This window comes from Podarcis pityusensis (genome assembly GCF_964106645.2).
Source record: "Podarcis pityusensis genome assembly, chromosome: 2".
Taxonomy (NCBI): domain Eukaryota; kingdom Metazoa; phylum Chordata; class Lepidosauria; order Squamata; family Lacertidae; genus Podarcis; species Podarcis pityusensis.
This window is the reverse complement of record NC_138029.1, coordinates 25125885-25146229: the sequence shown is the minus strand read 5'-3', so window position 1 is coordinate 25146229 and position 20345 is coordinate 25125885. Positions and strand designations below refer to the sequence as shown.

General features: G+C 44.2%; 1 protein-coding gene across 3 annotated transcripts in view; it reads right to left on the bottom strand.

Annotated features, from left to right (window-relative positions):
* Positions 1-20345, bottom strand: part of LOC308470840 (ABC-type organic anion transporter ABCA8-like) — an 87806-nt gene that overhangs the window by 38944 nt on the left and 28517 nt on the right. For all 3 annotated transcript variants that reach the window (XR_013982672.1, XM_080994361.1, XM_080994362.1), the window contains 10 exons: positions 16624-16834; positions 15734-15907; positions 14656-14756; positions 11830-12056; positions 10331-10469; positions 7904-8089; positions 6162-6294; positions 2946-3117; positions 2453-2511; positions 119-229 (listed from right to left, as the gene is read on the bottom strand). Coding sequence is in view for 2 of the 3 variants with exons in the window: in XM_080994361.1 (XP_080850487.1) it covers positions 119-229; positions 2453-2511; positions 2946-3117; positions 6162-6294; positions 7904-8089; positions 10331-10469; positions 11830-12056; positions 14656-14756; positions 15734-15907; positions 16624-16834 (1513 nt within the window). In the remaining variant the exon portion in view is untranslated. The remainder of the gene's footprint in view (positions 1-118; positions 230-2452; positions 2512-2945; positions 3118-6161; positions 6295-7903; positions 8090-10330; positions 10470-11829; positions 12057-14655; positions 14757-15733; positions 15908-16623; positions 16835-20345) is intronic.

Below are 20345 nucleotides of genomic sequence, written 5' to 3'. Positions count from 1 at the left end.
GTGGGCCTTTGTGGGAATCAAATGATGGACTTGATAAGGCTTTGGTCTGATCAAGGGGAACTCCTGTTCTTATGGATTTGGGTGGCAGCCTCCTTCATTTTAAAGTTCTGATACGTACCATCAGATGGCTTCAGAAGTCCACTAAGGATGTTTAGCAGTGTTGTTTTCCCAGCTCCACTACAACCAAGAACTGCAGTGATTTGACCTTCATAAATATCCAAGGACAAGCCTAACAGAAGAACAGAAGTTAGCTCTTAAAACGGCCAAGGTACACGGAGGCTGCATTCCTAAACCCTCTTACTAATAAGTTCCATTGAAATCTCACTTCTGAGTAAACCTACTAAACTTCCCGTCATGGCTCATTTTTAATTTCCTCACATCACATCACATCAAGCACTAGGGATGCTGCCAAAATTCTCGTTTGAATTTTCAGATGGATTCTTGGAATTTCATACTGCAGAATATTGCTTCTCCATGGAATCAATCGGGAATTAGGAAGAAATCTTCCACTGTTACACCTCTCCGCCCCATCCTAAATTTTGTACAGAGAGCTGTGCATGTATAGTCCTGATGTCAGTTTATTTCATTTGTCTCCACTTTTCAATATCTGTATGAATTTTTGGCATGCATTGATAAAGCACTGCAAAAAGTCATATGATTGCATCAAGAGGTGTTTTTGTTTTTTACCACTGTGCATGCAGTGATATGTAGTATGGGGGGGCAGTACAATACAGTAGTAGAGTATGTGTTTTACATGAAACAGGTCCCTAGTTTAATCCCTAGCATCTCCAGGACTGGGAATGTCAGTGCAATAAGCCCTTGTAAGCTGCTGGACAGTCAGTGCAGATGAGCCAGAGGTCTGATTGGGTATAATACAGCTTCCTGTGTTCCATATATACATGTACTTTTGTGAGCTCATAAAATAGTCCAAAAATGCCACTTGATGTGTTTACATAGAAGATCGGATCCAATTGTTTTCCAATTATCATGAATTCCTGCATTGCAGATGTCTCTTGGGTCCCTGCCAACTCGTAAGATTCTATGATGGAAACGAGACACATATAAAAAAACATTGTGAAAACGCTTTTTTAAAAAAGTTTTGAAAAATGTATTGAATTTGCCATAGCTCACTATCACCATCTAATGTAAGATTGTATAATGCACTTTACAGCACACTTACTTTATTTATTTATTTATTTATTTATTTATTTGCTTGCTTGCTTGCTTGCTTGCTTGCTTGCTTGCAGCTATACACTATAGCTGCGTCCTAGGATTCAATTTACCTTCTGTCCACCCCAGCTGTAGGTTTTGTCCTGAAGATATCCACTTCTAATTTGTGGACGTTAGTGACAGTGTCAAGGAGTCATGTCTCCTCAAGGGTGACAAATGAACTTTATGAAGATTATTTTTGCATTTGGTATTTCATGTGCAAATGAGTAAAAAAAAAAAAAGGCATAAAAGGTTTTGGATTTTGGATTTGGTTTTTGTATGCAGTATTACTGATGCACATACAGTATCAGGATTGTGGAGGAGAGATTAATGAACCAAAGGACATTGTATCTGCCACAAGCTGTTGATAGAATGCTCAGGGATGTTTAAAAAATAATTTCGTATGTGTGTTTGTTTCTCAGTTCCACGCTTTTACATGCATTGTGGTATTTTATGCATCATGACTTGCAGTTATTTTTATTGATCATAGTTTAGTAATTATTGTAATTGTTAAGAGTGAATTTTTGCTTAATTATTATCAGCTGATGTTCTGAGAGTTAATTTTATGGTGTACTATTAGATTCTAATACATCAAATAAAGTAATATACAATAATCTAAGTTGTTCCATTTTAAAGTTATGTTTGATTGTGACTTTTGGTATTGGATCAAATTATTAAAAGGTATGTGTTCTTTGTTGTATATTTTGTTGCTGTAAACTGCCTTGTACATAGTAATATAGAAAAGTGGTACAGTATTCATAGGGAGTGCAGTGGAAGCAATTCTCCTAGCTGTTTATGAATGCAGAAGCAGTTGAACATGGGGCAGTGGTGAGCCCATGAATCAATAAAGGAAGAGGGGAAATCCATTATTTCCTACAAACCGCCTTGTCCCACCATAACAGTCAGTGCTCAATAAATGTAACTGCATTGAGGGGAGGTTAGATATTAGCCACAAAGCTTAGAGTGGGCAAGCCTGCTGAAAAGGCAATGGAAAACAAAAAGAAACCAGACTACTTGTCCACATTTAACAGTGCAAATTAGGAGGGTTGACCCCTGTGCTCCAGAGCAATGTTTCACAAACGTATAGCCAAGGTTCCTTATTCTGCTTCCAAGCCCGCAACCCATTGTTAGTTTCTCCTTTTCCTTCAGTAGGCGGTGGAGTCATTCAATCTGCACACACAGTTTCATGCATGCAGCCCAGTCCCACTACGGAACGGACGAGAAAACATGAAAAGCATCTCACCTCTCAAAGCTTCTGTTTCCTTGCTCTTCACTTTGTAAGTTTTTTTAATGTTATTTAGTCTAAAGGATTCGGAAACAACGAATGGTTAATACAATACTGGATTTTAGTTATCTCCCCGGCGGCGTATCATCTCTATGGAAATGGTCAAGCTGTGCAACTTTGAAACTATTATTTCAAATTCAGACAGATATTATCTTTCTTCCCTATCAATGTTGCACATGGGTAGAAAGAATTCTTAGACATATGCTCGGTTAGTTGTCATTCCCAATAAACAACCTCATCCACATACTTGAGACTCCTTGGCATTTTGTGCAACAGAAGTAAATATTTCTGTCTGCATCGCTCTCTTGTGAATAAAAACAATGTTCCCCAATACTCTCTGAAAACAAAAACCAAATATTCTTGACTTCATACAGATCCTTGGCGCAGGGGCAGGATTTCTGCGTCAATTTGCTCAAAAAATTATTTAAGGCCACACCTCCTTAACTTTTACCTAATGGCTTCCTTTCCATCAAATTCAGGAGGCACAAGCTCAGCATTGTCACTGAAGATATTACCATGGCTTGGTTCATTTGTAAGAGCAGTGCTGGTATAGCTTCCTCTTGATTTAAACCAGTAGGACTTCTTCAGGAAAAAGAAGGGAGGATAGGGCACGCCATATTTGTCTAAGATACACATATAAAAAAGGTTTTATGCATCAAAAGGTTCTATTAATTCTTGGTATTAAACATGTAACACACTTCAAATTTATCAACCCTTGCTACTTCTCTATAGCACAGTCTCAGTGACCAACATTTAGTGGAAATGGATGTTGCAGCTTACTTAAACAGTCATTCATTCAAATATGTAGTGGTTGTGGAACAAGTCACATAACTTTAACCGAATAGATACATCGGTTGCATTCAGGCAATCATATCTTGGATTATTAAGCCTCAGCCTCTTTCCTGTTCCCTTCACACGAGTCACATTAAACTCAAAATGTCTCTAACTGATCATAGCTTTGTGTTTCATCTGAACTAGGAAACTATGGCTGCTAATTTCAGAACAAAGCGGGATTTTGCCTTGCTCTAAAGCCAGTAAACGTCATTTGCTGGTTCAGGCAAAACAAGAAACTATGGTTAATTAGAGACTTCCTGGTTTGATTGCTCATATCTTGCAGGGAAAAGCAAAGGGGTTGTAAAATGCGCTTTTAACTGTCCTAGATGAAAGCAGGGCTAGGACCTAAAAGCTAACAAAGTTTCTTTAAATATATCTTCATAGAATCCATATTTGAATAATGCTTATGCTTTCAGAATCTTAAACAGAATATATAAGCTACTACATCTCAAGCAAGGTCTAGTACTGCTGCTCCAATCATGCTATTTCCCTTAGAAAAGGCATTAATCACAAGGCTTCCTAAATTACAGAAGTCAATTCCAAAGAAATAAATCAGAGGTTAGGAAATGCAATCTACAGAGATGCAATCTTCCAACCAAAAGCCATTTCTTCTAATTTTTGTTTTGCCCACCCTTCTCACAGCAGTCACAACAATTTAAGATATTTAAAAACAGTTAAAGACAAATTACCATACTTTGCCGTCTATAAGACAATGTTTTTTTCCCTTAAAACAACGCTTAAAAATTGGGGTAGTCTTATACATGGGTAGTACAGAGTTAGGACTGTGGAAATGATTTCTGTCTTGAGTAGTAGATAGTTACTGGTGTTATTGCGGGTGATAGGCTGCTGCGACAATGTCCGCTTGTGATTGGGTGCTGCTGCGACAATGTCCATTTGTGGTTGGACATTGCTGCGGCAATGTCTGCTTGCAATTGGTCGCTGCTGCGAGAATGTCCACTGGCGATTGGTCGCTGCTGCGACAATGGCTGCTGGTGATTGGGCTCTGCTGCGGCAATCGGGTGTGTGATTGGCGGCTGCTGGTGTCGATCGGAAATACGATAGAAGGCTTCTGCATTGCATTCGATCACAAACGTTTGGAATTTGGGTGAGCTTTTTTTGGCATTCCTCCCGTTCTGGACAATCTCCCCATTTTCTTAATATTGAGTCCCAAAAACTAAGGGGCGTCTTATAGACGAAAAAGTATGGTTATTGTCACAAGAATAGGGTGGATCCTATCCCTATGTCAAAGACCAGAGTACATCTCAAATCTCAAAGGCCAGGAGGTACACCTGCAGTATGTCAGAAACTCTTCTTACTGGGACTTATGGATATACAGTTAGAAAAAGACTATGGAACTTTGCTACAATATTGTGATTGTGGCTGCAAGTCTTTTATATGCACAAAGATGGAAGGGCCCACTATTACCAACAACAGAAGAACAGCTGTTAAAACAGACTTAGCAGAGATGGAGAAATTGGCCTTGTTTAATGCATTGTGAACATTTGTTAAAGACTGGAACTCCCTCATGGACTTTTTGCATGAAAAATAAAATAAAATACTGATATCTGAATTTGAGGATTGAAGATAATGTTTGTTTATAAAAAACGGTTTTGTTTGGTGTTATATTGGATTGGATGAAGTGACTATTGTTTTTATATATAGTGGACAGATGAACAATTGGAAGTCCTTTATTTTCTGAACCTTATTTTTCTCTCTTTCTCTTTTAATCTCTTTCCTTCTCTTTTTATTTCTTTCCTTTTCTTTCTCTAGCTCTCTCCCTTGCCCCTCCCATTTTTGTGTTTTTATTGTATTTAGATAAAAGCCTCGGTTTGATTTGGTGGTTGTTGTTTTTTTAAAGGAAAAAGATATTAACTTTCGTATTTTTCTCTATGGAACTTAATAACATTTATTTAATAAAGAAACCATACAATGAAAGTGCCATCTGGGAGAGAGAAGTCCACAGCTTGGGGGCTGCCACAGGGAATGCCCCTCTCCTCAAAAAAACTTATGAGAGCAATGGAAGTACAGTTGTACCTCAGTTTTCGAGTGTCTTGGAAGCCGAACATTTTGGGACCCGAATGCCAAAAACCCAGAATTAAATGCTTCCGTTTTCAAATGTGCCTCAGAAGTCAAACAGCTTCCACTGCATGTTTTTCCATTTTCTCCACTGAATGCTTGCACGTTTTCTGCGGACTTCCCACAGGTATCTTGTTGGTTACTGTGAGAACAGGATCCTGGGCTTGTTGGCTCTTTGGCTCTTTTATGTTCTTACCAAGAACATAAAGGTAAAGGGTAAAGGGACCCCTGACCATTAGGTCCAGTCGTGACAGACTCTGGGGTTGCGGCGCTCTTCTCGCTTTACAAACCAAGGGAGCTGGTGTTTGTCCGCAGACAGCTTCCAGGTCATGTGGCCAGCATGACTCTGGCGAACCAGAGCAGTGCACGGAAATGCTGTTTACCTTCCCGCCGGAGCGGTACCTATTTATCTACTTGCACTTTGATGTGCTTTCGAACTGCTAGGTTAGCAGGAGCTGGGACCGAGCAACGGGAGCTCACCCCGTCACGGGGATTCGAACTGCCGACCTTCTGATCGGCAAGTCCTAGGCTCTGTGGTTTAACCCACAGCGCCAACTGCGTCCCTACCAAGAACATAAACCACTTCTAAAGTCAACAGATGAGAGAGTGGGGAAGGAGGCAAGCCTTTCAGATATTTGCTTAGGGTTTTAAACACTAGTGGTGTGAAACATCTTCAACTGGGCCCAGAAACAAATGCAACTGATGCAGCTGTTTTAAAGCAACAATTATGCAGCTAGCATGCTTGTCGTATGCTTACCGGGTATGACCTTGTCAAAATAGAGGGCCAGCAACATATATAAAGTACCGTCAAAAACCAGGATATATGTGCATGGTTCATGCATTAGGCTAGACAAGGTGAAGTTTCCTCCATATTTTTGAACATGGAGAATCTGTGGGTGGAAAGGACAACGTCTAAGTCCCCGTGGGTCAAAACTGGAGGAAGAAAAGTTTGAAACGGAATTAGCCCCTCGCTGCCTGCCTGTTGTTTAAAAGCTAGCCCCATGTAAGCGAAGCATGGATCACAGTTAAGTAAAATAGAATAGAATACAGAGGAGCACCTGTTGTATCAGTACAGTCATACCTCGGGTTACAGATGCTTCAGGTTTTGTTTTTTCAGGTTGCGAAACCCAGAAATACTGGAACAGGTTACTTCCGGGTTTCGGCGGTCGTGCATGCGCCGAAGCGCTAAATCACACTTTGCGCATGCGCAGAAGCACTGAATCGCAACCCGCGTGGGTTGTGAACGCTGCGGATTGCGAACATGCATCCTGCATGGATCACGTTCGCAACCTGAGTGTTCACTGTATACAGATTTCTGTACATTCACTCTCAGAATACCTTAAGAGAGGCGAATGGAAAGGGCGGGGATTGCCCAACACACTTTCCTGCATAAAGGAAAGGGTAAATGGGTGCTCTCCCCTCAGCTCTCCATGTGCAGAAGCCATCTGGACCAGAAGCTGGACCTTACTTCAGTACTGGTGACGGGACAACACCACTGCACCTGTGGGCAGCAGGTTAGTTTCGGAGGCACAGGGCATGTCGTGTGGCACACACAGCAATGTCCTCCCCTGCTTTACACTGTCCATGGCAGCACTGGTGGAGGAAGAGGAGTGCTGGGGGAGCGCACCGCCCTGGCAGCGCAATCCAGGTAGGCTGCTGCCCCCCTGCAGGTGGCATGCCGCGCCCCCTGGGACGTGTGCCAGCCCTGCCCCCACCAGCTCTCCACCCCCACCCCCCCGGTGCTGGAGCATGAAGCTCTGCCACTGCATGGCAGGGCCAGCCCTGGAAAATGCCCGTGCTACCATGATGGTTGGGATCTTTCTCCACCACAGGCGCCAGCTCTATAGGGCTGAGGTTCCTTCAGACCCCTTCCCAAGTCTGTTGGGATGGGGGTGAGCCCCCCCCCCCATGCTAGGCCTCCTCCCACTATTGGCCTCCTCCGGGAGGTGTCACTAGGCAGGCTGAGCCACCCCGTTTTGCCCCCTGTTCCACCCTCCGCCTCAGCCCCAGGCTGAGGTAGAGGAAGCTGCAAGCCCTGGGGCTGAGGCAAGGGGCAGCCGACGGCTACGCCTTTGCTGGGAAAGGGGGGGGCATGGTTTCTACCATTACCCTGCTGAAGAGAGTCGTCAGGAAGGGTTAGGCTGTGCTGTGGCATTTGTTGCATCAGGTACAGGGGCAAAGAAACAGATGCTCTGCTGTGAATGTGACACACAGAGAGCAGGAAAAGAAATAAGGGGCTGCAGGCCAGCATGGTAGGGCGGGGTGGGGAGAACTGACAGGGTTTCACTTTCCTGTTTTTGAAAGGACAGAGCTGGCCCCCTGCCTCCATGGTCAGCCTCCTCCCAACCCAGTGTTCGTCACACACGCAACAGGCCCCACAATGTTGGGCACAACTCGGCACCTCTGCTCTCCACTGAAAACATGCCTGAAAATCAGCTTCACCAAGGTTGGGAGGGGGTAGAATTTTGTTTCCATCCCAAATAAAGCACAGCACCCTACCTTTGACAGTTCAACACCAAAGGCGAAGGGGCAGAAGACACTCAAAGTCCATTTCAAAGCTGCAGGAACTAAATTGATCAACAGAGCAATGCTGATGGCTCCAAGAGTAAACATGAAGAGGAAGACAACGAATGAAGTGGTCTTAGGCTTCTTTAGGAGAGAACTGACCATGAAGCAGAAGCATATCTGAAAAACAGGAAACAACCAGTTAGCAGGAATTGAGTTCGATACTATAGTGGTACCTCGGGTTAAGTACTTAATTCGTTCCGGAGGTCCGTTCTTAACCTGAAACTGTTCTTAACCTGAAGCACCACTTTAGCTAATGGGGCCTCCTGCTGCTGCCGTGCCGCCGGAGCACAATTTCTGTTCTCATCCTGAAGCAAAGTTCTTAACCTGAAGCACTATTTCTGGGTTAGCGGAGTCTGTAACCTGAAGCGTATGTAACCCGAGTTACCACTGTAATTTAAAGAGATTGGATTGCTATCGAAGTAAGTCGTGCTTTGAGCAGACCCACTAAAATCAACAGACTTAAGTACCAGTATTTTTCGCTCTATAAGACGCCCCCGACCATAAGACGCACCTAGTTTTTAGAGGAGGAAAACAAGAAAAAAATATATTCTGCATCTGAGGCCTCTCCCCTCCTTGTGCTATGCATTTGAGCGCTCCTGAGCCTTGCCAGGGGCTGCCGATGCCGCAGCAGCTGCTGCTGCTGCTTCCAGCACATCAAGGGGCTTGCGAGGAATAGAGCCAGGCAGCCGGCTTAGGGGGCAGCCGGGCTCTCAGGAAGGTTCAAGAGAAGCCCAAGGCAGCTGGGGAAAACAAGAGGAAGAGGAAGGAGGAGGGAGGATCAGGCTAAGGAGCCGCTGGTCCGCGTGCCCGTAAGGCTCCCTTCTGTCCCTCATCCTGCTTCGCGTCTCCGCTCCTCCACATGCAGCTGCTGGGTGACCTTGGGCCAGTCACACTTCCTTGAAGTCTCTCAGCCCCACTCACCTCACAGAGTGTTTGTTGTGGGGGAGGAAGGGAAAGGCGAATGTTAGCCGCTTTGAGACTCCTGAAGGGGGGTGAAAGGCGGGATATCAAATCCAAACTCAACTTCTTCTTCTTCTTCGCTGGGAAGGCAGCACAACAAGAGGCTTTGCGCAGCTCTCCCTCTTGCTGTTCTGGCTTCTGGGATAGCTGCGCAGCCTGCATTCGCTCCATAAGATGCACACACATTTCCCCTTACTTTTTAGGAGGGAAAAAGTGTGTCTTATGGAGCGAAAAATACGGTAAATTGGTGGTCAAATGGCAAATGCAATTCAATGTAAACAAGTGAAACTGATACGTGTCTGGTGGGGGCATATTAATTTTACATATATGCTCATTAGGTTAATCATGACTAATCCCATTTGCCAGTAACCTCCACAATCTGTTACATGGGGAGGTTGTGCACAAAGGGCTACAGGGTGGAGGAGAGGAAGTCCCATTACACAGGCAGATATGCAATGCTGGATGTCACTTGAAACCTGTCCATATTTTTTATTTTATTTTAAATTTTAAAATAATGTTAAGAGATACAAACAGAGAGCAAGCAGGGCAAGTTCTTCACTGACTGCCTTCTTCAAACACAGGACCATTTCCCCAAAAGGGAATATTTAAACCTTTCTTATCCTGAGCCATTGTTGGCAAAGTGTCTCAAGAAGAGGACTAAATGATTTCTTTGCCCCATAGCATCTCCGAATTCCTTCCAACAATCCTCAGAAGGATGTTTGGTGGTGGTGGTGGTATTGTTTAAAAAAGATAAAATCTGGAAAAAGGCACAGTTGGCTTACCCTAAGTTTCTTTCCAACTGTGTACAGAGGGCATCCTTACTCAGAGGACAAACCACAATCAAAATGTAGGAGAAAATGTTACAGTGGTATCTCTGGTTATGAACTTGATTCGTTCCGGAGGTCCGTTCTTAACCTGAAACCATTCTTAACCTGAGGTACCACTTTAGCTAATGGGGCCTCCCACTGCGGATGCGCTACCGGCATGTGATTTCTGTTCTCATCCTGAGGTAAAGTTTTTAACCCGAGGTACTACTTCCGGGTTAGCGGAGTCTGTAACCCGAAGTGTTTGTAACCCGAGGTGTTTGTAACCCGAGGTACCACTGTATTTGGAATGTGACAGCTAGCATTCTGCTGGCTTAACTGCAGCCAGGCCTGTGTCTGAAGCATGGGGCCAGAGTCTTGTTTCCCCCATAAAGTTCCTGGTTGGCTGGGAGGCATGAGATGTTCCTGGGATGACAATGTAAGTCTGGCAGGGTCCTGGCAGGGAGCCCCTGGCCAGCTTAGCCCTCCAAGGTCTGGGGCAAAGTACTCAGCTGCCCACCACCTGCACAGGCCTGACTGCTGCCACCCCCCCCCCCAAATTAAGTACTTTATAGAATAAAATTCACATACTCACACATGATATGCCATAAAGGAAGAGCAGAAAGAATACTGCAGGAAAGGTGCTTGCAGACAAATAGGAACTCATCAAGGGAAATGCCAACAGACAGGACAAAATCGCAACGTACACAGCATACAGCAGACCCCAGGATAGCCTATGATGGAAAAATCCTGTTAGTCTTCTTGACAATTTGAACTCCGGCACGTGATTGGGATAAAGGGTATGCAGAATGAAAGAGGACAAAGACGACACTCAAAGTTGCGTAAGTGAGAAATTTGACATAGAAGCATCCATGGAAGTTTTGTTTTATGACTGGAAGGGATCAAATTGTGTTTTTTTAAACTTTTATTGATAAATACAATACTTACAAACACAAAACAAAACACAAAACAAACTTATTATACACACATACATACACCTCTCAACTTAGATTACAAAAAAGAAAACAAACAAACTAACTAAACATGCAAACATAAATCTTGACTTCCCTCCACCTCTGTGTGGCTTCCTTTATTTCTTTTCTTTTTTTCACTGTGTTATCAATATTATTTTTGACTATCTCATCTTATACCCATTTCTTCTTAATTTTTTACTCTATAAGTTTCATTCATTGCATATTGATATATTAATACCAGAACAAAGTTTTTTGATGTATTCCTTCACGCAAGTCCACTCCTCAGTTTTTGGTCTGATTGACCTCTTACCACTGCTTTAAGTCTTGCTGATTCTATGTACAGTGGTACCTCTGATTACGTACTTAATTTGTTCCGGAGGTCCATTCTTAACCTGAAACTGTTCTTAACCTGAAGCACCACTTTAGCTAATGGGGCCTCCTGCTGCCGCTGCGCCGCCGGAACACGATTTCTGTTCTCATCCTGAAGCAAAGTTCTTAACCTGAAGCACTATTTCTGGGTTAGCAGAGTCTGTAACCTGAAGCGTATGTAACCTGAGGTACCACTGTATTCACAAAATCTTATTTGCCATTCTCTTACTGAGGGAGGTTTTTTTCTCCTGGAAGGGATCAAATGTTTAGGCAGATGGAACCATGCTCTTCACCCTTGCTAATGGCAGCTGATGATGTAGAGTAAGAAAGGGGAAATAAACAACCCAATGGCAACAGTGGCGTAGCGTGGGTTGTCAGCACCCGGGGCAAGGCAAGTAATTTGCGCCCCCTAACCCATGGATTTGCGCCCCCTAACCCTAACCCCCAGATGTTGCGCCCGGTGTGGCCGGTCCCCCCTGCACCCCCCACGTTACACCACTGAATGGCAACACAGCCAAGGTAGGAGTACCAGAAGATTATGCTGAGGGAAAATAACTCAGGTTCCCATTTGAAGCAGCACCTCCATGTTCAGTGTTGTCTAATGACCTAAGAGTGCCCAAGGTGGTAACATTTCCAGTCCAATCTCTATTATGATTAAGGAACTATAGTCTAAAATACAAAAACTCAGATCTAGGGGCCTCGTATCATTCTTTTATCCTTTTTCTCATAGGAAGTCAATCCCATAGCTCACCAGAATGCTGTGTCTCGTAGCCCCATTGTCTTCATCATCTCCTTCAATTTCCGTTTTTCTCCTGAAACATTTTGTGACAAGAAGTACAAAAATGGAGAGAAGCACAAGACTGTAGCCAGAAAGGTCAGGTTGCTTGCTAAGCTATCTGAAGGAGTAAGAGAAGACGATCTCATACGGATGCCACCAATAGATTTCATTTCGTCCCAAACAGAATGATTGGTGATCAGCTAAAAATTAAAATTAAGAAGGCAACAGTGTTAGGAAAAAGTCATTGAACAATTCCATAACAGTTCTGGAGTATTTCACAATTCTCATTGCCACATGAACCTGTTGCTTATCCCCGTTTTGCAGACATAGCTCAATGGCAAAAAGGTCTTCACATGTCGCCACTCTGGGCGGCTTCCAACAAATTATTAAACCACAGTATTACCAAGAAGGCCCTCTGTAATCTCACTTCTTGCCAGTGATTTTTTTCCTTAAAAAATGTTTAGGGGTACTCTCATTTGGACTCAAGAAAATCACCATTTTATATTTCAAATCGAGGAAAATAAATACAGTAAATGGACAAAAGTACAAAGTTTCACAAAATGTTTAGGGGTATGCATAGCCTTGCATCCCCCCCCCCCCGAAAAAAGCACTGCTTCTTGTAATGAGGGAACTTCCAGAAGGCCCTTGGAGCTGGATCTCAGTGTCCGGGTTAAATGATGGAGGTGGAGGTGCTCCTTCAGGTATACAGGAGGTATACATTTAGGACTTTGTTTAGAAGCAGAAGTTGAATTGCCTCCTAGCCCTAGAATACATAGATGCAAGAAAATCTAGGCTTGGGCAGTCACAAAGCAAAAGGCCTTGTGACAGAGAGCCCAGCTTAATAAAACTATAAGGGACTTGTTGACAGTAAAAAGCTCCTGGAGAGCAGGCTGAGCGCTTGCAGCTGGGCCTGGGTGAAGTTTGTCAGACTAGACCAGTGTTTCCCAAAGTGGGCAATACTGTTAGGTTGTGGGTGAACATATCAGATGACACTGCGATTCTTCAAACAGCTCTTGTTTATTCACAGGCCAGGACAGAACTGAACTGAAGGGTTCAGTCAGCCTGCCTATATAGAGTTCCAGTACAATGTAACTGTAACAATTTTCTAAAACTATCCAATCACTGAACGTCACTTTCGATCCCTTATATAACTATCTACAGTATCCCTTTGCTGGCCCAGGGTGAGAACTTCATTATATAACAAATACCACCCCCTGGGGGGCACTGGGACGATCCAGGGGGGCAGTAGAAGCCTCTGGTGCAATTGGGGGGGGGTATTGAATAAAAATAAGGGAGCAGTGGAAGCATAAAGAAAGAAGAGGAGAAAATTCTGAAAAACCATTCATACATGTTTCATCTGTTGTGCAATGACGCTTATCACCAGGTTGGGCACAGTCGTGGGATGGCAACAATGCCTCCCCTGGATCCGGCGGTTGTGCTGGAGGCAAGGGGTTTTCCCAGGCTTCGGTGAACCCTCTTCAGCTTCACCCAGGCCCAGGAAGTGGATCACAGCTTGCTTGCTTGCTTGCCTATTTATAACGTCAAGCTTCAAGGTGTCTTATTTACAACAGCATCTTTCTTTACTGTGTTGTAGGACTTAGGTAGAAATATAGATGCATAAAAGAAGGCAAATTTATCACTGCATCTTTCTGTTTGTTTGATTAAAGACGGCAAATTTCCAGGGGGCAGTAGGCCAAATAAGTTTGGGACCCTCTGGACTAGACTATATAAGCCTCAGGGATGGAGGACCTATGACCCTTGAGATGTTGCTGAATTCCAGCTCCTGTCTTCCCTCATCTTTAGCCATGCGGGGCTGATACAAGTTGGAAGCTAACAACAATCAGTGGACCACAGATTCCCCATCACTGACTCAGCTGAGGTCTGGGAGCTGCTAAAACAATTTGTGTCTTTCATTTTCCAGATGCTTATGAACTGCATGTTTCACTTAATCTGCCCTACCTTGTTATGAGGGGATGTGGGTGGTGCTGTGGGTTAAACCACAGAGCCTAGGACTTGCCAAACAGAAGGTCGGCGGTTCGAATCCCCGTGATGGGGTGAGCTCCCGTTGCTCGGTCCCTGCTCCTGCCAACCTAGCAAATCGAAGGCACATCAAAGTGCAAGTAGATAAATAGGTACCGCTCCGGTGGGAAGGTAAACGGCATTTCCATGCGCTGCTCTGGTTCACCAGAAGCGGCTTAGTCATGCTGGCCACATGACCCGGAAGCTGTACATGACTCCCTCGACCAATAAAGCAAGATGAGCACTGCAACCCCAGAGTCGGTCACGACTGGACCTAATGGTCAGGGGTCCCTTTACCTTTACCTTTTTTACCTTGTTATGAACTATTGCTTGTTTCTGGATTGAGATTTCCCTTGTGTTTCTGATCCCAGTGTCCTTTCGACCTGGTTCTGGATGGGGTTACTCCACCCTTTCCCTGAAAATTGAGACTCACCTGGCCTGATCAGGACACCTTCCTGATGGTGAATATGCAAGAGGGAAAGTAAACAGTTTTTAATGGTACTCAAGTGTACAGTTGCTACTCATTTATTAATGCACAGTCCAGATGTGTTTCTTCAAGTGTGTACTTGTGTTGCAGAGGGTCTATTTCCCCATATATACAGAAAGCTGGAGCCTGGAGCTGTTGTATTGTCAAGGAAGCAACTCAGACTTAAGGCTGGGCTTGGGTTAACTTTGTTGTCAGACTTCCACATTTTTATATTACATTTAATATATATCTTGATAGGGAGACTAATATGATACAGCAGTGTATGCCTCAAATAATAAAATAACGCTACTTACTTCAATAATAGCACTGTCAATGCTGGACTGCAGTGATAGAAATCCTTGAAACCAGTATTTTGGATTTTTACAATAGTATGATGTATAGTTGTAACAGTAATCTACAAGCAAGAAGATGAAGACGTGGACAGTGTGTTATATGCACATTCTATTAGGTTCCCTACAGTTATGGAAGCATTGAAAATGTACGGTAATTAAACCAGATTTAATCAGAAGGGAATATCAAATGTTCTAAAAGATTCTTTGCTCGGTAAATCCTATGAAAGGTCTGAAGGAACATAATTTAAAAGCTTTCCAAAAGTATCCTAATCTGAAATTTTCTTCGGATTTTGACGTTCTGAATTATCTGGTCTCATTTCTGAAGTAGGACATATATGCTAGAAATGCTTTATCACCTCCTATTCCACAGGGTTCTGGCCTAAAAGTTATGCATGCTCAGAGCAGGGACAGAGGAGAGGAGCAGGTAGATGAATATGTGTGCATGACTACTTCAAATATCTTCCTACATGAAGAAAAAGGAGCAGAAGTATTTAATTATTTATAGGTCTATATATAGGGACGCGGGTGGCACTGTGGGTTAAACCACAGAGCCTAGGACTTGCCGGTCAGAAGGTCGGTGGTTCGAATCCCCGCAACGGGGTGAGCTCCCGTTGCTCAGTCCCTGCTCCTGCCAACCTAGCAGTTCGAAAGCACGTCAAAGTGCAAAAAGATAAATACTGGTAGGTACCGCTCCGTTGGGAAGGTAAACAGCGTTTCCGTGCGCTGCTCTGGTTTGCCAGAAGCGGCTTAGTCATGCTGGCCACATGACCCGGAAGCTGTACACCGGCTCCATCGGCCAGTAAAGTGAGATGAGCGCCGCAACCCCAGAGTCGTCCGCAACTGGACCTAATGGTCAGGGGTCCCTTTACCTGTACCTTTAGGTCTATGTATAGGATAGATATGCAGCTGTCCATTCTACATTAAAAGATTACTCATCTTTATTAACTTAATATGTGGGTCCAGATCTGCACCCGATTGCACAGTACACCTATGAATATCTAAGAAATGAAATGTAAATACAAAGGCATATTGGATTTACCGATTTCTTCAACATTAGCGCTTGGAGAAACCACTCTAGGATAAGAAAATCTGAGTCGATAAGAAGTGTCGTCCTGAAAAACAACTCCAACATATTCATAGTCATCATCATCATATTCATTCTTTTGCGCGGCTTCCATTGCATTTTCATCTTCTACCGGTTCTACTCTTACACCTTTAGTTCAAAAAAATTGCAGTTATATATGAGCCTCCATACAGAGAGACTGAGTGAGAGAAATGGCTTCTTGTGTAGAGGCTGCAAGCAATTCAAGTGTATCATTATGACATGGGCATCTCACAAGATTATAGAGCTTAGGACAAACTCGGCGCTCCATATGTTTTGGCACTACAACTCCCATGATCCCTAGCTAACAGGACCAGTGGTCAGGAATGATGGGAATTGTAGGCCCAAAACATCTGGAGGGCCAAATTTGCCTATGCCTGGCTTAGGATAAGGAAACCACAGACAACTTTGCATGCTGCAATCTCACTCCCTAACCACCTCCCTCTTGCATGCCTGTGGGAAGTTGCCAAAGTTACCCACTCCCCCCCCCCAAAGGTGCAGCCAGGGCAGGCCAAAACACTGGGGTTCTCTGGTGGTCCCTGGTCACCAGTTGAAGAAACACTGTTCTGCTGTTGACAGATGGCTTGATTCCTCAGAAGAGGTCTCAATCCTGCCTGAAAAGGGCTGTTTGACAGGGGAACCCTCTGCTTTATTCACTCTGGGGGGACAAAAGGGTACTCTGCACATGGACAAAGACACTCATTATTTGCCTATCTCTTCTAGATCACACTCCTGTCATAGAAAACAGCCTCCAGAGCTCATCCATTTTCAACTTAAGCCTTACTAAAGAAATAACGTAGCAAAATGTTTTAATAGATAGTATATACCTTTCATGACAGAGGTGGTTTTTACTTTCTCCATGATTTCCATTGCCATCTTTGTTCTTGGAGTATACATGATCCTAAGTTCTGTATAATTGAAGGAAGGATCATCTAGTTGACCAAGGAATGCCTGAGGTATTTCATGAGTTGGCTCAGAGTATATCCATGCTGTTGTTAGGTAAAATGTGAGGAGGAGACCCAACACCAGGAACCACTCCTAGAAATAACAAACAAGTCACTGACTAGAACAATACATTGGATGTTTTAAGCTATGAGAATGTTTTTGTTCCTATGGGTTCCTATGGTTCCATATATAAAGTTAAAGGTAAAGGTAAAGGACCCCTGGATGGTTGTCCAGTGAAAGGCGACTATGGGGTTGCAGCGCTGATCTCGCTTTCAGGCCGAGGGAGCCGGCGTTTGTCCACAGACAGTTTTCCGGGTCATGTGGCCTGCATGACTAAACCACTACTGGCAAAACCAGAGCAGTGCACGGAAACGCCGTTCACCTTCCCGCCACAGCAGTACCTGTTTATCTACTTGCACTAGTATGCTTTTGAACTGCTAGGTTGGCAGGAGCAGGGACAGAGCAACGGGAGCTCACCCCGTCGCGGGGATTCGAACCACCGACCTTCCGATCAGCAAACCCAAGAGGCTCAGTTGTTGTTTAGACGACAGCGCCACCTGCATCCCCATTTCCATATATAGTGGAAAGGGGATGAAGGAATGCCCCATGCCCCTGTTGAACACAAGCATTCTTGTACACATGTGCACGAATATGCACATATCTATAACCCCCACAAATAGATTGGATTTGCCCATAAAGGTGGGGTCACTCCTTCAAGAGCTAGAAAAATGGAGCAGAAGCTTTTTCTGCTCGGAAAAGCATGGGCAAACGTCTGCACAGAAAACATGTGAAACATGAGCATTGTATTCTGGGGTCCTACACCTTTGTTCCAGAGAAAGCGTTATGGGCCTCCAATACCTCCCTTGCATTGCTAGGGAAAATTGTGATCTTTTGGGCTCCATGTCAGCTCCTCAGGTGAGCCTCCCTGGGGAGGGCCTTCTACAAGTGGGCAGCCACTGCAGAAATGGCTTGTTCTCATACTGCCACCCTCCAGACCTCTTGAGACACACAAAGACAGGCCTCAAATGATGATCACAGGTCAGTTCATATGGGGAGAGGCAGTGCTTGAGGTATTGCGGTCTTGAGCCATATAAAGCTTTTATAGGTCAAAACCAGCACTTTGAATTTGGGCCCAGAAACTAATTGGCAGCCAGAGCAGTTGGACCAGGAATGGCTTTATATGCTGAAACCTTCTTGCCCCAGTGAGCCACTGAATTCTGCACCAGCTGAAGTTTCGGAACCAACTTCAGAAGCAGCCCCAGGTATAACATATTGCAGTAATCTAACCTAGAGCAGAGACAACAGAAGTTAGGCTATCCTGGTCCAGATGGGTCACCAGCTTAAGCTGATGGAATGCACCCCATGCCACCAAGACCACCTGAGCCTCAGGTGACAGCAGTGGATCCTCAAGCTGTGTACCTGCTCCTTCAGAGGATGTATAGTTCCATCAAGAGCAGGCAGCCTCCCATTCATCTAATCCAAGGAACCACCCACTAACAGTGCCTCAGTCTTATCTGGACTGAGCCTCAGTAATCCAGTCTATTACCAAAGCAAGGCACTAGTCCAGCACTTCTACTGCCTCACCTGCAGATGTAAAGGGGAAGTATAGCTGTGTGGTTTTGACTGTTTTAAAATGACCATTACAGATCTTCCTGTTTGATTAATCCTAGTTTTCCTAGACTCAAGCAAGCCTTTGCAGCTCTCAGTTTCCAGATGTTTTCATTGGCTATGACTGACGGCCAAGATTATCAGATTTTCCCGGCGTAGCATAGATGTATTTGGGGGAATATGTGGATAGAAGATCTTCCACACTACATTTTATTTTGTCCTTTGTACCCGGAACTGCATTTTAAATGTGTAGAATTTATTGGGATTACATTCAGAATCCATCAAAGAAAAGATTTGTTTTCTGTTGGCAGACCTTTTAATGACTTATAAGGTATCTCTTTTTTTTGTACTGACTTCCGTAAGGATCTGGGTGAAAGAGTTTTCAAGGCACAATGATGCTCTGATATTTATTTGATTACTCATAGTTGTTTTTCCTAATCCTTTGATATTGCCTGTTTGTTTGTTTTTTTAAAAAAGCTTTTAAAAAATCTATTTTATATAAGTAGTATTTGCAGTATTTGCATACCATTGAACTTGTCTGATTTTTGGAAAGGCCTTTGTTTGTGTGAAATACAAGCCTGACTTGAATTGGAGCCATGGTGGTGTATTCCAAAATCAACTTACTACACTTATGTAACCCCTTAAAAATTCTGCCAACTTTTTGCTGTTCCAGCCAGTATAGTTTAAGGAGAGAAATACCTCTCCCCCCATCTTTTTAAATTTTTTTTGCAAAAGCAAAATTAGAACCATGTCTTTTAAATGTAAGAATATATTGACAGTGCTTATCACAGTAGCAATGCTATACTGAACAGAGCTTTATCATTACAGTGGTACCTCGGGTTACAGACGCTTCAGGTTACAGACACTTCAGGTTACAGACTCCACTAACCCAGAAATAGTACCTCGGGTTAAGAACTTTGCTTCAGGATGAGAACAGAAATCACGTGGCGGCGTGGCGGCAGCAGGAGGACCCATTAGCCAAAGTGGTACCTCAGGTTAAGAACAGCTTCAGGTTAAGAAGGGACTTCCAGAACGAATTCAGTTCTTAACCTGAGGTACCAGTGTAATAGCAAATTAAAACTAACAGGAAAAGAGGATGAAAGGGAGAAGTACTGCAGCTATCTTTAAGTTAAGAATTAAGTAAAGGTAAAGGGACCCCTGACCATTAGGTCCAGTCGTGGCCAACTCTGGGGTTGCAGCGCTCATCTCGCTTTATTGGCTGAGGGAGCCAGCGTACAGCTTCCAGGTCATGTGGCCAGCATAACTAAGCCACTTCTGGTGAACCAGACCAGCACACAGAAACACCGTTTACCTTCCCGCCAGAGCGGTACCTATTTATCTACTTGCACTTTGACGTGCTTTCGAACTGCTAGGTTGGCAGGAGCAGGGACTGAGCAACAGGAGCTCACCCCGTCGCAGGGATTCGAACCGCCGACCTTCTGATTGGAAAGCCCTAGGCTCTGTGGCCACCCGCGTAAATATGATGTATTTATTGTTAATTTTAGGTTTGAAGTTATTGTATAAATACGTTATTAGTAGCTTTTTCTTTTAAGAGGCAGCAAAGTGGGAGAAAGGAGAAACAAACCAGAAGCGGAAGTTGGGGGGAGCCTAGGAGGGGAGGGAGGAGGGATTGCATAGTAAATGTTATGAATGTGAGATGTGTGTGATGAATGAGAAAGAAAAATGAATTTAAAAAAAGAAAAAAAAGTAAGAGGGAAGGGAGGAAGGCTGCTGGCAAAGCGGCGTGGCTCCCTCTCCACCCCACCCTGCCATGTGCAGCTTGCTCCCCCCCCCAATGGGCGGCTCACTCTGCCCCCATGGGCATCTAACCCCCTGGGACACTCGCCACGGCGCCCCCCTGGGAATGCTTGTCCCTCCCCCCTGGGACGTTCGCCCCGCCCCCGGGTGCACAGCATATGCTTGCATGGCTGTTTGTTGCAGCAGCCCTGGCTACAAGCTCCCCAGGGCAAATGGTGGCTCTAGGGCTGGCCAGGCA